This window comes from Hakea prostrata, chromosome 8 (genome assembly GCF_041222555.1).
Source record: "Hakea prostrata isolate BN-2017 chromosome 8, UWA_Hpros_2, whole genome shotgun sequence".
Taxonomy (NCBI): domain Eukaryota; kingdom Viridiplantae; phylum Streptophyta; class Magnoliopsida; order Proteales; family Proteaceae; genus Hakea; species Hakea prostrata.
In genome coordinates, this window is record NC_142607.1 from 50,395,680 (window position 1) to 50,413,817 (window position 18,138).

At 39.4% G+C, this 18,138-nt stretch overlaps 1 protein-coding gene across 2 annotated transcripts in view; it reads right to left on the reverse strand.

Annotated features, from left to right (window-relative positions):
• Nucleotides 1-17,781, reverse strand: part of LOC149008446 (lipase class 3 family protein) — a 43,161-nt gene extending 25,380 nt beyond the window's left edge. For both annotated transcript variants that reach the window (XM_089166666.1, XM_089166667.1), the window contains exons 1-8: nt 17,216-17,781; nt 14,955-15,093; nt 14,630-14,834; nt 14,393-14,493; nt 12,436-12,557; nt 12,269-12,360; nt 11,813-11,918; nt 1,295-1,449 (exon numbers count right to left, since the gene is read on the reverse strand). In XM_089166666.1, the coding sequence (XP_089022792.1) occupies nt 1,295-1,449; nt 11,813-11,918; nt 12,269-12,360; nt 12,436-12,557; nt 14,393-14,493; nt 14,630-14,834; nt 14,955-15,093; nt 17,216-17,617 (1,322 nt within the window). In that variant the 5' untranslated portion in view covers nt 17,618-17,781. The remainder of the gene's footprint in view (nt 1-1,294; nt 1,450-11,812; nt 11,919-12,268; nt 12,361-12,435; nt 12,558-14,392; nt 14,494-14,629; nt 14,835-14,954; nt 15,094-17,215) is intronic.
• Nucleotides 17,782-18,138: the final 357 nt, after the last annotated feature.

Below are 18,138 nucleotides of genomic sequence, written 5' to 3' on the forward strand. Positions count from 1 at the left end.
CGAGTAGTAGCTTCCTCCCACCCAAGGGTCAAGAGAACAGAACCGGGTACACAATCAGTTCCCATAGTTCATGATTCCAATCATATTGAAACCGGTCAGAATTAATAGAAACCCTAGACATCAGTATTGTGAAGAAAATACTTCCCAAAAACTATAACTTTTTGGAGTTTTGATTCAGAAAACTTAAAAACTTGCCAGCAGAGTTAAATTTCATTATTTTTCTATAATTTATTGACTATAAGAGAGAACCAATGACCAAAATGAAGATCAGACAAGAACCTAGGTTCAAAGAGCATAGTGGAAATCAGCTGCAATCGGGATTGGTGTATTCCTCAAAACAATTCTCAAGTCCCATCTGATCTATGACCTGAAAGGCTGAAGCTTATCAAAGCATTTACTCATCCTCCCACTTTATAGAATATTATTGCATTTCTACAAGGGCTAGGGGCAGACCTAAGATAACGATAGTAGAAGTGGTGAGAAGGATATGCATGGTTACACATTGTATCTGGTATGGCCTCAAACAAAGCTAATTGGGTAAGGATCCATGCAGCCAACCCCATTTAGTTGGGATAAGGCTTGTTGTCGTTTCATTTGTTGTAGTATGATAGCTGAGTGGTATATAAAAAATCGAGCTAAGCCTCATTCTAAACTAATTGAGGTCAGGTACACATTTCCTCATGAGTGCACTTCTTGGCTCTGTTTCACAAGACACTACCAAATTCTCTCATCTTTCATCTATTCGCATTACTCATAACTCACAGGTTCAAATGTTTTTGGAGCAAACTAAGTACAAGAGACTGAACTTTCTATCCATTTAAAACCTCCTAAATTTGCCTTGAAGTAGAAAATAGAACAAAACATCTGCATCTTCTTTTCCAGGGATGTTGCTTAAATCAAACACCAAAGAAACATTTGTTGTGTAGCAGGATCATTAGACCAACCTAATGAGAAAGATGAAGAGTCAGGAGCACCTGTGCAGCATGCTATCTGCATGGTACAATGTTGTACGGGCAATAGACTATTTTAGAGAGAAATGTATTTGCAGCCCACTAACTTGTACACTTGCTTAAATTTCAGAAAATATATTTAGAAAAAAAATGAAATCATGACCTCAGCACACATGCATCTACACAAGCACATGAGAATCAGACAACAAATTAAACATGTTAAAAAAAAATTCACTGCTAAACACACATTCAGATGAGAGAGAGAGAGAGAGAGAGAGAGAGAGAGAGAGAGAGAGAGAGAGAGAGAGAGAGAGAGAGAGAGAGAGAGAGAGAGAGAGAGAGACTTTATCAGCCCACCCAAGTCTTCTTCTGAAAGGGTGCATTCCCTGCATAGCCCATCAGTTAAAAGGTCTTCAGGAGTCTCTGTTCCCCGTACAGCAATGACTACTGATCTCATATGATGGAGAACCACAACAAAGTAAGCAGCTTCACGCTTTGCCTAAGAATGAGAAGCAAAAGTAAAAAATAAATAAATAAAATATTATGCCTTAGACAACAAAGAAATTATAAAAAAATCCACATTTACAAAAAGAAAGGAAAATTTTTGTTAGTAGTCAAAATTGACCCACCACCATGGTAAATAGCCACGAGAGAAAAAAAGAAGTTATGATGGTTCTTTTATCAGATATTTAATAAGAATATGAAAGAAACTAAAATAAATAGCAAAAGCCTTGATAAGAATTTTTAGTAATACAGGTTCCAGAGTAGTTTTGTCATTAATACTTGTACCTATTCAAAATGTTCCTGATATTATAAAAATAAAGGGAGGCTATGAACGAAATGTCGCAAGCCATTCTTCCAAACTTCTGCATGGTATCAAAGAAAGTTCCTCTCTGGTCAGTGGATAAAAGCAAACTGATTGGTATCATCCATTTTGCGCTAAATTATCAAGTTTAGTGATCTATAAATCATAGTGTCTATAATCTATATTATATTGAATTTTCTATGGTATAGTTGACCAAAAAAACAATTTCTATGGTATAGACATCTTAACAGTTTTAGCTATTCACAAGCCTTTGTTTCCATGCATGAAGCAATCTCATATGGCTGAAATCCAAAATGAAGCAAGAAATAACAAGAACATGTCCCAAGAGTTTAAGTCGATCAAGCCATAATTATCCTTGATGGGAACACAATTCGGATACTTGTCCAAAACCCTAAGTGGGGCCCACAAGAGACTCCAAGAAGCCTCCCTAGGCTGGCTGAACCCCCTAGGAGGGGTATTTTGAGCACTTTCTGCCCTATTTAGTTACTGGAATTTAATTCCAGTTTAATTACAGAGTCCAGTTTGGTTAGGAAGTTGCTTTGAGTTAGTAGTTGAGTTAGCTATTGAGTCCTCAATTCTTTTAAACTCTAACACATATGTCAATGGTCGGATTTGGATTCTCTGGGACCCCTCTAGATTCCAAATCTCTCTTCTGAAATCCTCTCCTCAACTCATGCATCTTAGCATTCTCGCCCCCAACTCCTCCCCCTTTCTTATCACCATCATTTATGGTTTCAATCAAGCTTCTGATCGTCTTGACCTTTGGCAGGATATCCGCTCTATCTCTTCCACTTCCTCTGATCTCCCTTGGCGCCTTGACGGGGATTTCAATCCGATACTCTCATGAGCAAGTGGGAGGCTCCCATTTGGATCCTATAGCGATTGATGCCTTTAACTCTTACACTGAAGACTCTGGCCACTCTGATCTCCGTTGGTCTGGGCACTCCCTCACTTGGCATAATCGTCGCTTAGGGCCAGATCGAATTGCTTCAAAGCTTGATCGATTCCTCTCTAATTCCTCCTGGCTCTCTTCCTTTCCTGCTTTCCATGCTTTCTTCCCTAATTCTGGTCTCTTTGATCACTCCCCCTGTCTCATCCACCTCTCCCCCTCTACCTCCTTTGGCCCTAAGCTTTTCAAATTCTTTGACATGTGGACCTCTAACCCTTCCTTCATTCCCAATGTCAAAATTGCTTGGTCCAAGCCTGTCCACTGCCACTCTCTCCCCCTTACTGCTTTTGCTCACAAGCTTCGCAACACTTAGGAAGCCCTCAAATCCTAGAATTCCTCCTCCTTAGGCAACATTCCCACGAGGGTCTCTTCCTGTCGCTTGGATCTCCAAAGAATCCAAAATCTTCTCCTTATTGACCCCTCCAACCCTTCTCTTGCCGACCAGGAAAAAGCTTTCTCCTCTGATCTCTCCTCTCTTCTCTCCCTTGAAGGAAGCTTTCTCCGCCAGAAAGCTCGAATCAAATGGCTTGAGCTTGGTGATTCTAACTCCGCCTATTTTCATAAATCCCTCAAAGCCCACAACAATTTCAATTCCATTCCCTCTCTCCTCACTTGTATTGGTTATTGGATCTCCAATCCCCCTAGTATCAAGGCTGAGGTCACCTCCTTTTTCTCCAACCTTCTCTTCCCTCTTTCTCTCCCTCCCAACTCCCCTCTCCCTCCCAACCTTTTCAATAAATTCATCGACTCCTCTTTCTCTTCTCTTTGTGCTATCCCTTCCAATGAAGAGATCCCCTTAGCCATTCAGTCCCACAAGTCCAATCGTGCCCCTGGTCCAGATGACTTTAGCATAGGTTTCTTTCTCACCTCCTAGGATTTCCTTAAGCACGATCTTGTTCATGCTATTCGCAGTTTCTACTTTAACCCTTCCCAGCTTTCTTCCATCAATCAAACTATCATCTGCCTCATCCCTAAGAAGCAAGTTGCCTCCTCTCTTTCGGATTTCCGCCCCATTTCTCTTTGCAATCTCCTCTACAAATTCATCTCTAAGGTCCTAGCGAATAGGCTAAAAAAGGTCATGCCTTCCCTTGTGAGTTTGAACCAATCCACGTTCATCTCCGGCCGTAGTATTGCCAACAATATCCTCCTTTGTGCAGAAATTGTTCGTGGATTTGACAGATCTTCTTACTCCCCGGCTGCCCTGCTCAAGGTAGACCTCCATAAAACCTTCGATTCCATTTGCTGAGACTTTATCAGTAATACTCTCTCCTCGATGGGTTTCCCCCCTCCCTTCATCCACTATATTGAGACCTGCATCTCCAACCCCCATTTCTCCATTATCACTAATGGAACCCATGTTGGATTCTTCTCTTCTCGTGTTCGTATTCGCCAAGAATGCCCTATTTCCCCTATCTCTTCTCCTTGGCTTTGGAGGCCCTCTCCCGTATCCTCCAATCTAACACGGACCAACTCCTCATTTTTCCCATTCCCAAATGTAAGTCGCTCAAGCTCACCTACCTCGCAGCTCGCTTTCACTGATGATCTTATGATCTTCTCCAAAGTTGATCATCTATCCATCTTCTCCATCCTCTCGGCCCTCTCCCTTTTTGAATCTCTCTCTGGTCTCCGAGTAAACCTCGATAAATCCACCATCTTCCTCTCTAGGGTCTCTGATCAGATGCGTGCCTCTCTCCTTGGTCTCTCAGGCTTCAAGCCTGGGACCTTCCCTATTACCTACCTCGGTCTTCCCCTCATTCCTAGTAGGCTCACCCCCTTCACTTGTCTTCCCATGCTTGATCACATCCGTAAAAAGCTCAAACTTTGGAAAGGTAAGCTTCTCTCCTTTGCTGGCTGTCTAGTGCTCATCCGCTGTCCTCCAATCCTCCTATCTCTATTGATGTGGAATATTCTCCATCCCGAAATCCATTGTTCATGACATGGAGTCCCTTTTCTCTGCTTTCCTTTGGAAGGGGCGTGAAGCTTCCCGCTTCATCCACCTTGTTTATTGGTCAACCATCTATCACCCAACCTCTGAAGGGGTCCTCGGCATCCGCCGGATCACTGATGTTAGCTATGCTTGCCTTCTTAAACTTATCTGGAAAATTGCTTCAAAGCAAAATTCTATCTAGGTTAACTAGGTTTACTCCTTCCTCCGTTCAGATTCCTTCTGAACGGCCCCCATGCCCTCCAATCCCTCTTGGATCTAGAGGAAACTTCTTTTGTTGTGTCCCTGCGGCATCTAATGGGCATTCTCTTTTCTCTTTTTGGCCACCGAGCAATTTATGATTCCCATATTCCCAAGTCCACCCCCTTGTCCAATTTCATTTCTGATGGTTCTTGGTCCCTTGCCCCTCTCCCCATTCTCACACTAGTTTGGGATTCCCTTCCCCTTATTTCCAACTCTCCCTGTGACATCACCATTTGGCTTCCCTCCCCTTCCAAGACCTTTACCACCTCCTCTTCCTGGAACCTTCTCCGTGCCTATAGCCCTAAACCCCCTTGCCCCCTTTGGATCAAAAACCACATTCCCCGGCACTCCCTTACCCTTTTAAGATCTCTCAACCAAGCCCTCCCCACCCAATCCTTCCTTATTGGCCGCCATATCCCTGTTGACCCAAGTTGCATCCTATGTTGGAATGGTTTGGAGGACATTGATCACCTTTTCTTCTATTGCCCTTTTTCCAGTTCTATCTGGAAAAAAGCCCTTTCTTTTATTTGGCCCCGTTCGAGGCGATCTCTTGGTTTCGCTAGTGAGTGGTCTTGGATTCTAAGAAACTTTCCAAGCTCCTCCATTTGTGATTGGGTTGGTAAGCTCGTGTTCAATGCTGTTGTCCATCATCTTTGGTGGGAACAGAATCTTCAAAGATGAACTTCCAAATCTCGCTTGAAAGATATGATTTGTAATGCCATCTGTTTTGATGTTTCTTCTAGGCTTGTTGCTCCTCCCCTCCCCAAGATTGCTGATACCCCAAGGAACAGGCTTATTGTTGTCCCTAGGGCCTTAACCTTTCCTTTCGGTCTTCTTCTTAAAAGAACGTCTCTTGTATGTTTGTTTCTCTTGCGTTAATTTAATTATTTATTCATCCAAAAAAAATTAGGCATGTGCTTATTAGATTTTTAGTTAATTAATACTTTTATTCTAGCATGTGTCCATTAAGGACCTTTGGATGTTAAGATTTTATATCAATGGTCAAGATTAAGTGGTGCAATCCCAATCTATAGAGGAATCCCACTTAGAGTCTAGTTCTTTTAGTAGGCTATAAATTAAAGCATATTCTTTCCTTGCAAGTTGAAGTCTGATTATTGATTGAAAAGTTAGAGTTTGTGGACCGGGGTTCCAATTGTGGGGGCCTCTGCAGATTTTGGTAAAAATTTTCCTCAATATTCAGCACCATTCAAATTTCAGCAAGTGTTCTTCAAGCATCCAAGTAAGTACAACAACTCCAGCTCCTTCCCCTCTCTTCCCTACCCATGCAAGGCACCCCCACCCCTTCACCCTCAACCCCTCCCTTGCCCCTGCACACCCTGTTTACCCTTTCCCTTTGCTGCCATGACCTGGCAGTAGCCATCCTCACACCCCACAACACCCCCAGCACCTTCCCCTAGCCTCTCCCTAACCTGCGCCAACCTCTCCCTTCCCCAACCCATTTGCTCCCCCCCCCCCTTCTCTGCCTCTTCTTCCCTATGGCAGCAACAGCAGCACCCCTCCCCTCTTAGAGAAAGAGAAGAAAGTGGAGGAGAAGAGAAACATACAAAGGCAAGAGAAGAGAAAGAGAAAGTTGAGTGAGGTCGTTAAAGGAAGAGAGAGAAGAAGAATAGAAGAGAGGAGAGAGAACGAGTGGAGTGGAGAAGAGAAAGACAAGAGAGGAGAGAGAGGAGAACGTAGAGAAGAGAGAGAAAAGGAAGGAGGAGAGAGAAAATAAAGAAAAAGGAAAAATCCCTGTTGGTTCTCACGAATTCGAAATAGCCATTAATTGTTCGGGGTACAAGAGGGAGAGCGGATTTTAACCGAACTAGTATCAAACACACACATAGAACAAGAACAGGTAAGTGCTATCGATCAACTCATGTATGTCATAAGTAGGTGATTCCATTTAGTAGACAATTAGTATTCACGTGTTAATATAGAATTGATTTTATTGACTCACGCAATTCATGAAAATGCGTGATGTATTGACTTGTGAATGGAATAGAAATGCATGGGATTGGATGACAATTTAATGACTTGATTGAATTGTTTGAGTTGAAATGTTGACAGTATTCTTGAGATGTTGAATTATGAATTTGAAATGATGCTTATGCTTATTAAATGTAGAATTATCATGCTCTCATATTTAAATGATTGAATTGTATGAATTCTATCTAGTTTTACTCAGATGAGACTAAATGATGATTGAAATGAAAAACGTATATTGAAATGGACAGAGCATGGTAATGCAACACTGAAATTGAAAATAAAAAGAGTACAAGAAAAAGGAAATAAAATGTAATGGCTTCTCTAAGTCCTGGTACTTAATGTACCCAAATGGGAGGGCATGAAGCAAGACTGAAAAGTGGAAAGATATACTAGGCTGATGATGGCCTCCTGTAGAAAACAATTTCTGCATTTCATCTTCTTCATTAAAAATTCCTATAATTCATCTTCCACCTCTAGACCTAAACCCTACTTCAACCTAACCCTCACCAATGTTCTAAATCAATTAGGAATAACTCTGAAAATACAAAACAGTAATAACAGTCCGATTTCCCCACCTAATCGAAACCCTAAGCCCTAATTTTCAGACCTTCTTGTTAAATTAAGATATGAAATCAGCATTCCAGTAAGGTTTCGAGTGCTTAAAACCAACCTACACATTCTTTGCTGGAAGATTCTGGGCAGTCCTTGGTTTTAGGGAAACATCATCAAAACGCTAACCCTAAAAGTTAAAACTGAGTTTACATCAATCCTAGTGCACAAAGCTCTAACTACTAAGAAGTCTGGATAGGTCCGAAGTATATGCAACCTCACCCCTGCTTTGCTCAAGAAATCATTTTTAAGTTTTGAACCCACAATACAAATACTTAACCTTTGCACCAATCACACCATCATAGAGCCAAAAACAATTATGTACTCAGAAAGAGGTCAAGTTTCTTGTGGTTAATCCACCACAGTTTGTTTTCATGCACTAACCACCTAATGTGTTACAAGGAAGGATGATTTGGTGATCCCAATAGTCGAATGAAAAAGACATAGTCTAGATTGTCACATGACAATTTTCATAGGAAGATTGTATCATTTACCCCCATCTATTGACATACATTGACGAACATATTTATGTGTGAAATCTTAGGGCATAAAGCACACATTTTACATACTTTGAATAGAGCTACCTACAGTTTTTGTTGTTATTTGCATGTTTTCGGATTCATTGGAGTTTAGAGGCTATTCTAGACTATCAGACACCATATGTGTAAATCTACACATAAAGTGGTGCGGTTTCTTTTCATGGTTGTGTTAATTCTAAGAAAGGTGGACGTGCACATTAAAAGTACACTTTGGATTTTGAACCATAGATGTGATTATTCTTTTTGGGCTGAAAAAGGATTATGGGCCGAAAGCGGACTGAAATGCAAACCTAGATCAATTTATATTTTTCCAAGGGTATAGACAGCATCAAAGAAGTCAACCATGATCATGGGCAAAGAAGAATTTTAGTTGAGCCAAAAGAATCAGCTAAGGGATATTCACAATATGTAGAGAAGCCAAAAAGAATAGAAGTCTTTCACTTTCCTTGTTTCCCATGTTTACCACATCCACTTTCCATTTCCTTTTTCCTTTTTTCTTTCCACTATCAAACTCTCTCTCTGCGCTTTCCTCCAACATTTCTACTCCCAATTTTTGAAAGAAAAAAAAAATTCCTTCCACTTTTCTCCCCTTCCATTGTCTCTCTTTCCTTACTCTCTCCTTCCACTTTATCTCTCCACCATCTTTCCTTTCTTCCTCTTTCACGTGCTTTACGCCTAATTTATTTATTTATTTTTCTTTTATTTTAAGTAATCTAGTGTTCCTATATTCTCTTTCCAAATTTTGTTTCCCCCAACCTTGCCTTTATAGATACCCTTCCTCTCCTCTTGGAACATGGTTACACTTCTCATTTCAAATAGACTTTTCTCTCCTTCTCAAGTGCTCCTTTGGGTTTTAGTTTATTTTCTTGGACATGATATTTAGGGTTGAATTTATTTGAAAGTAATTTCAATTAATGCAATTAGTTTTTTCTTCATTGTTTTATTATTCAAGCAAGTTGTAATCTCTTTATTTAGTCAATACAAGTCTCCCGCGCATATCTTTCAAGTGCAAATTTTTTCTCTTCATGATTTGTTTTTTTTTAAACCTATTTACTTCAGATTTGGTCTTCTCCAGATCTGGATTTTGCAGTTGGTACAAAAATTCAAATTGATCAAGTGTTTACCATTCAAGGATTGAAGTTTCAAGTAAGTAGGCTTTGTTAATAATCGTCTCCCAACCCCCCCCCCTTTTCCAAATCCCTCTTCTGGTTATGCATCATTCTTCATTTAGGATTTTAATTTTTATTGTGTTATATGATTGTCCCCTTCCTCTATGGAACCTTAATTAAAGATACTTATCATCGTTCCTCTCTCTAGTTTAGGTCCATTTTATATATTGCTTTAAGCTTCTTCTTTTTTGGTTTATTCCTTTATTTTTACTTGTAGATGATAAATGGTTAAGGTTAGATGCAACGGTTAAGACCGAGATCATTTTTCCATGAATGTGGGTTAGGATCACTAGTTTAATTTAATTAATCAACCAAGTCCATGTCACTCTCGCATTCCTTAAAGTGAGTAAAGTGGTGTATCCTAAGTTGAACTGTTGGCTACACGATACCGTAAGCTTGCGGTAAAATCATTTTTGTGAATACACATCTTTTTGTATTTTAAACTATAAAGCATTTTAAAATATAAAAAGCAATGGTCATATTGCTTCACCATATGTAATCGACAAGGTTTATGGTTTACTCGAGGCATTTTCGCCAAAGAGTAGTGCATCTTCTTTCATGTTAAAATGGGACAGCTGCTTAAACTCATTTGGAAGATTGCCTCCAAGCCTAATTCTATCTAGGTGTCTTGGGTTTATTCCTACCTTCTCAAATCTGAGTCAATCCTAACCACTCCTATTCATCCCAACCCCTCCTGGGTCTAGAGGAAGTTTCTCCTCTTGAGGCCTCATGCTCTGTCCGCCATCTCCACTTATATCTCTTCAGGTTCCTCCACTCCTTTCTGGCTTGATCTGTGGCATTCAACGGCCATCCTCTTCTCTCTCCTTGGCCCCGTTATAGTCTGTGAGACCCGCATCCCTAAAACCCTTCCTCTCTCCTCCTTAATAGCCGATGGTTCTTCGGCCCCCCCCCCACCCTAGTCTCACACAAGTTTGGGATCCCCCCCCCCTTTTGGACTCCCCTTGTGACCTCACTGGCTGGCTCTCCTCTCCAACCAAAACTTTCACCACTTCCTCAACATGGAACCTTCTTCGTTCCCCTTCTCCACGAGTCCCTTGGGCCCCCTTGGTTTGGTTTAAGGCCACCTCCCCCACCACTCTCTCACCCTTTGGAGAGCCCTTAGCCTTGCTCTTCCCACCCAATCACTCCTCATTAGCAGCCACATACCGGTTATAGCTGCATTCTTTGTTGGAACGGCTCAGAGGACCTCAACCACATCTTCTTCACTTGCCCTTTTCCCCGTCGCCTATGGGGGAACGCCCTTGCCTCCATTTTGGCCACGTTCCTTTGGCTTTGCTCAAGATTGGTCTTGGATTTTGATAAACTTTTCAGGCACCTTCATCTACGACTGGGTTGGAAAGCTAGTCTTCAGTGCCACTATTCACCACTTGTGGTGGGAGCGCAATCTCAGGAGATGGACCTCCAAATCTCGACATCTGGACATGATTTGGAATGCCATTTGTTTTGATGTTTCGTCTAGGTTTTTCTCCATTCCCCATCCCCTAGTTGAGGTACCCCAAGGAACAAGGTCATTGTTGTCCCCTATGGTCTCAGGTCTTCTTTTTGGCCTCCCTCTTGAAGGCTGGTTCTCTTGTTCTCCCTTTTTACATTCTCTATCTTTTAATAAAGCTATTTATTCATTAAAAAAAAAAAAAAAAAAAAAAAAGGGGCAGGCAAAGACTGGAAAGGGCAAAATGCATAGTTCAAGGGTAGACACCATAAATTACATTAGAGATTTCATCACTCGATAGCTTCCAATTAAATATTAAGAACCATATTTGCAACTCAACATAGACAAACAATTTCTTGATGGAATCTTCTATTCCAATCATAGTTGTCAAGGCGTCGCCTCAGTGTCTGGGCTCCTTCGGATCGCCTCAAATTGGCATCGCCTTATTTTTAGGCAATTAGGCGTCCGCTTTTTATTTTTCTTTTTTAAATCACAAGAAAGATGCCTAATCGAAGGCATATATTGAAATACTTATTAGATTCCGATTGTAAAGTATCTATTGTTTGAACCTATATGCATATGTATAATGACGCTACATGTGATCAAATGTTAAAATAAAAATAAAAACAAACAAAATTGAAAGAGAATAAGTTCTTGACTCAAATCTCACACTTTCACTCTCACTCTAAATCCCTAATCTCTTTCTCTCTTCCTCTCTTCCTCTCTTCTTCTCTTTCATTCCCGCGACGACACTCCGGCAAGCTGTGGCCAGCGACAAGCAACTTCATCTCTTCTTTTCTTCTCGCGACTTTTTATTTAAGACCTATTATGTGGTTTGTAGTATGTTGGAAGACTTGAGGTAGTCTGATATTAGTTTTTTTATTATATAAGATATGATAGATTTAGAGTGAATGAGATGTACACTAAAAATTTCACTTAAAACGCCTCGGAGGGCACCTCGTCGACTCATCGCCTCAATTAGCCTAAACCGCCTTGCATCGCCTCATCGCCGTGACAACTATGATTCCAATAGTCCTTGTTTTTGTCAAAAGTTGCACATGCTATGAAATTTTGCAGAATGTATCATGGTGATAATAATGTTTCTAAAGCTAACAGATGATTACAAAAGTCAAACTATCTCACCTGACTAACACGTCCCTTCTTGAGTGTTTCTGGGGGTAGATTAACATATTTCAGAAAAGCTGCAGCATGGCCCCGCCACCAGTTATCCCCTTCAAGCACGGGCCTCCTAAAAAGAGAAAGGAGCATACCAAAGACGAATTTTCAATTAGTGGTAGAAACAGACAGCAACATAACATTAAACATCATACAAATAGTTAGAGAAAAAAAAACTCAATAAATCAGGAATGTTTCTAGAATAAAAATCATTTTTTTTTCATTAAAGTATCATTAAGATTCTTAAGTTACTACCAGTTTCTTTTTTATCGGTAAAAATTACTATTTATTTACATTAAAACAGTATGAAAAAGGAAAGACATCATGACAATTTACTTCAAATATGGATAAAACTATCTACTTAAAACACCGATAAAACCAGCTTGTCTGTAACCTTTCAAATATATCTAGTCAATCAACAACCTGCTACGAGTCCAGGGGGTGAAGACCCCTTGCCTGTAGATCCACGAACAAGGAAATAAGACAGGATTTCTTCCAAAATCAAGTAATGGACCCTGCACGGAAACCTATGTTAATACATATCATGATATCATGAAACATGTTAGATTGAGAATGTTTGAGCAAGCAACCGTGTAGGCAGCTTCAGCAAACTGATGAAATAGTGCAGCTTCCTGAAGTTGATCTCTAGAAGCTTCCTTCAGCACTTCATATGAGCAGGAAGACTGCCCATGCCTCTGCAATAAAGCAAGTCCTGAACCAAGAAAGTTTTTATTAATACAATATCAGACACATAACAGAATGAAAATGATTAATTGATTCATGATTCCAAATTCAAGAGTGCATGGCAGCAGTTCCAAATTATTAGTACAAAATCCAGCATGATCTCCAAAAGAAAAAAATATAAAATATAAAGGATGTTCAAACATATATTAGAAAAAAACAATTTAGACAGGTCAACTAAACAGCTAGAAGCATACTTCAGCACCTTGTAAATGAAAACTTCATATTGAAAAACAGACGCCACCAATAAAACCCTTAGGAGCACCATTTCTTTTAATAACATAGCATGTGATAGCATACCTAAGCATTATGAGAACTTTACAGATTTGGGAGATCAACAGTTGAAAGTTGAAACATCAGAATTGAAGTTAAACAGAAGCAATGGGTTCAGTTATGTTACTCCTGCGTTGGTTCTCTATTTTAGTTAGTGGAGTTCATGGGAACCACAAAGTTCTTTGGCTGTTCAAGGGGACCCATTATCTCATTTCCTGTTCTTTTGGTCGCATAAGCCCATAGGAAGATGGATGGCAAAAGCAGTTAATTCTGGTCTGTTTGAGGGCTTTACTATCCAGAACTTGATGCTCCCTATTTCTCATAAGCAGGATGCAAATTACACAAAAGGTGTTCTGAGGTGCTTCTCATAGTTGACTAGGATTTTGTTGTGTTCTAAGAGTTTTGAAGCAGTAATTTGGCTCAAGATGAATTATCATAAAATATTAAATGATTCCAATAGGTGAAGTGTCTTTTTGGAAGAGTAACTGCCAATAACAGTGTCACAATGATTACCTGCCTTCATTATGCTAAAGAGTGCAACCAGGGCCCTTTTTTTAGCAAATGTGCATTGGAACTCCTATCTATCTATAGGAGGTATGATTACTTTGATTATAATTTATATCATTACTAACTAGCAACCTGTGACACTTCTATATGTGCTTAAAATTGCAGCAACTGTAGAGAAAAAAAACTTTAAGCAAACTAAACCTAATTCCTTGTGGGATGATCCTGAGGGGATGGATCAGATAAAAAAACAGGCCCAAGATATCAAGATTTGGACAGCTGCTTGAACCAACTGTTTGAACCAGGTAGAATCTCCAAAAGGAAGAATGTAGAACTGGTAAGTATGACAAAAGGAATGCCTGTAAGGAATAAAGAAGACAAACTCAAATAAGAAACTCTACATCATATCTTCTGAAACCAATATTCCATCTAAGCATGATCTCCGAACTTCATATAACCCAAGAAATAGAAGTCAGCACGTAAATTAAGTCTTAATTTTCTCAAACTAGACTATCTTTACTCATTGAAGAGGCACTAGAAAACCTTTGTGACGATACCACAATCAATGAGGTAGAGAAAATTCTTACACTTATTGCTCCATTATTTATCTCTCTTTGAAAGGGCATTACATCATTGGCTCCATTTTTTGTGGCCATTCAGAAACTGTATGACATCCTTTAGGAACTTTTTCCCTGAGCTAGGCTGTTTTCATTTTCAAATTGAATAGAATTTTGTTAAGACAATTTTAAGAAATTTCACTTTTACTTCTGAATTGCATCAACTTGTATTATCTGCCTATGCGACCAACTAGTGCATCAACATGTTAACATAACCACACGATACCCATAAATTGTTCAATCAATCAATACAAAGTGAGATGGATAGTAAAACCAAAGCACTGATCATTCTACCACATAAGTCTTAACAAAAACAAAACAAGACTAACAAAATCACATAGAAGCAACACCTTCATAGTTAATAGCATTGTCAGCCATAAAAAAAAAACCCAAATCATATGAAAAGATTAACCTGCTAACAATTCCAAATGTCCAGTCCCTGTTGCACGATATGCAACAAGATCACCCAATAGTCGTGCAACTGAATACACCTCATCTTCCTCCAAGACACTCCTGCAAAACAAAGGCAAAACATAGATTGATGGATGGAGAGTGCGAAAGCAATAGTTACAATCTAGATAAAAAAAAGTTAATCATTTGGATAATAGAACAAAAGAAACAGAGAGAATCAAGCAGGATGGAATCCTACAAGTATTTGACACGTCCCATACAACACAAAGCCTCACGAATTCCATGATCGAATACCTCCCTGTAATGAGCTTTCCATGCATCGTCATGAGTTGCATAAAATGACCTCCATCTTAGCACATCAGATCCGGTGAAACATTGCAGTACTACCACAAACCACAGCATAACCAGAAAAATTACCAGTAAATTTTGCTTCTGCCCACTGCCTGCATTACAGGATACAAAATAGAATTGCTGAATTTCAATATCTGCTACGTAAAAATAAATACATCAGCATGTAAATTTGTCAGGTATCATGAACGCATGGGGCAAAAAGAGAAACCTACCTAAGACGCAGCCTTTGGAAGTTTCACGATGAGAAAGAAATTTCCCCACAGAAAATACCAGGTAGGTAGCACCTAGAAGTTGCAATACAGTTACTACAATAGCAAATCGTGTCCACCATAACCATCTTTTATACCTCATCTGTGCATCAACCAGGTTTAGAACAGTTAACATTTTGTGTTGCAACATTCAAATGCTTCAAATTAAAAGGTCTGCATATCAGCATATATAGCAATATAACAAAATTCAGGGAATAACTTGAATATTCAACCAATAATCTGGCACCTTATGATAGACAGTTATGTTGCACTCAGAATCCACAGCGCACTTGTATGACTAAGTAATAACGGTCTTCATTTCATTAATGGACACTTTCACTTCTTCACAAAAATTAAAAAAAGAACAGCACAAACTGCAAAGCCAGAAAGCTGCTATACAACATGAAAGCAGCAGCATAAATAAGCATAGGAAAAACTACATCACAGTCTCATTTCCTTGCATATTAACAGCTTGTACCCATTGCTGTTGAAGGCCTCACCTAGGTGTCCAAGCAGATTTTTTTGGTTCTAGGCTGTTCATGTAACAAGGGCACTTTAGGAACTAGTTTTTGTCTAGTAACCATGTATTATAATTTTCAAAGAACTTTATTTAAGTTGACAGGCAAAAGAGAAACTTCTATATATTTATTTATCATGCCTGACTTATCTCCAATATGAAGCGCAAAAAAGAAAACAACATGTCTGGATGACTGGAGGCAGGGTAGGAAAGAGAAGATTAGAACTAAGTTCAACGGGGACTGAATTAAACATAATATTATCTATTTTCTTTTCGCAGAACCAATTTTGATTTGTTTTATGAAATAGGCCTGTAAATTTTGCTCCATGATTCTCTTGGGGACATTTTAGTAATTGTCAAGGTAAGCCGAATAGGCATTCTAGATATGGGCAAAAGGTGGCTAGCATCTCACTCGGGGTGGACTTTATGGCTGGTTATATCAAGCCTAGAGATATAACCATCTCAAGGTCAAATAGGTTATCGGGAATTTTTGAAAGCGAAAATATACCAAGTGATGGTATACCTGTCTAGATGGGGTGGGCACCCTGATTGCTTGTGCGGGCCTTGATAATTTGAGAGGCTTCAACATGTTGTGATCATCTACTATCCTCCATTAGTTGCTTTGCTTTAACAAGGTCTTCTCTCTCCACTTCTATATCTATTCATAGGTTGGAATGAATCAAAAAATGGTATGCTAACTCTCCCAAGTTGTTTCCATATTCATATAATATTCGTTGAACGAATTTTCATTTGGGATCCTGCTTTCCAATAGTCTTTGTTGAATCAATTCTCTTTTCGGTCCCTGTTTTCTAATAAAGTATAATTGTCAACTTGGCAAGTGCTCTAAGCTTCTATTAAAAGAAGTAAGGCTAAGGCCGGTAGGGGAACAGACTGAAGAGAATAAGATATGGCCACAGACCATTGAGGGAGATCATAATATTAGCTTGACGCATAAGATTTAGGAGGTTCCTTCTGGCTAAAATTTGACTAGCGTGGTTACCGATGGGTCCGATTTTTCATGTTGTAGTTGTTTCTGCAAATTTAATGGCTTTGATTGCTTTGATTGTGGGGAGTAGTTTCTGTAGAATAAGTGTTGACTTTTAACTATTATGTACCTCAGATATGATACTTAAATAAGCATGTTGGAAACCCACCAAAAACTTCTAATGCTTATTTGAGAACCAAGAATATGAGATTTGCCCATCTAATTATATTAAATAAATGTAACCCTACTGCTTTTGTGTTTGCATTCCCTTTTATAGTACCCAAACAATAGACCAAGCTGCAGTGCAACAGCAGGAGCAGGAATATACTCAAAAGGCTTTTCCAGTAATGCAACATACATTCATGCAGATATTCCTATAGTCCCATAGGACATGACACATTGGGAGTGCTAATATACACAAAATAGCCGAAAATTGGAAATCCTTCCATCATGTCACCAGCACTCTAATACCAGAACTCTAATTTAACTTCAGTTATACTCTTCTGATGTGAACACCCTCATTTTGTCATTCTGAGAGCCTGACTTCAAGCACTGACACCCACAGGCCCATTACATTTTTTTTTTGATAAATTTCTTTACTACTGAATAAACCAAATGTGAGGCCTGCTTCTTTGAACACACAAAAAACTATAAATCTTGTACTAATCAAAAGACAGAATCTTAAGTGTATCATCAGAACAAGAAGATAAAATCTAAGCTTACCCGTCTTTCATGACGAATAAAAGAGTCAACAAAGGAGCTCTCAGCCTGACAACGAAGTATTGTTTTCGCCGAAGCTTCTTGAGCAATCCCAGTACCTATCATCAACATGATTCTTACGCCAGCAAACACCATCACAACAACGATAGGAAGAGCATCTATCCCACAAGCTGGGAGAACTGAATTCACCAAATACCCGCCGAGGACAATCACAATTAAGTTCAAAATTCCCAAAATCACAGTAGACCATCTAAGGCTCTTAAGATTAGAGATCGACATTGGCGTCCTAGCAGCTAATCTCCTTAAGAACGCTTTTCCACTCCAAGAATTCGCGGAGGGTTTCCTGCGAGGAACGAACGACGGCTTTCGAGATGGAATTAGAGGGACTTGCTGCTCGATACACATCGTTTCTTACACATTTCAAGCTTCTAAAAGATAATTCAATCTTTGGGTTTCGATTCTTTTTCTGGATTCTCAACTTCATTTGAGTTGAGATTCTAAACTGGCAAGAGGCTTCGAGAGAGGATTACAAAGCGCTTTGAAATCGAATCTTGTCATTTCTCTGGAAAACAACGAATAGATCCTGAAAGTATTTGAAGTTGTCGACGTCAGAACGCCTGGACACGTGTCTCTTTAAGTAAGGTATTTTTCTCCCCTTTTCGCGGCGTGCGAATTTATATTAGGGGATATTATTAATATAGACTCTGCGGGATGAGTGTGAACTCAAGACCTCCCCATGAAAGTTAGGCTTTAACCGCTCAACTAAACCATCATTGGTAGTCTCCTCTCCAGCAATTGGGCCATCGTTGTATATCGAGTCATCCATTTAGAATCTTACATAATTCTTGATGGCTGATTTTTCGAATATTTTACATGACCCCCCAGTGAAACGAGTGACCAACACTATTATACTTTAAAGTTTAAAT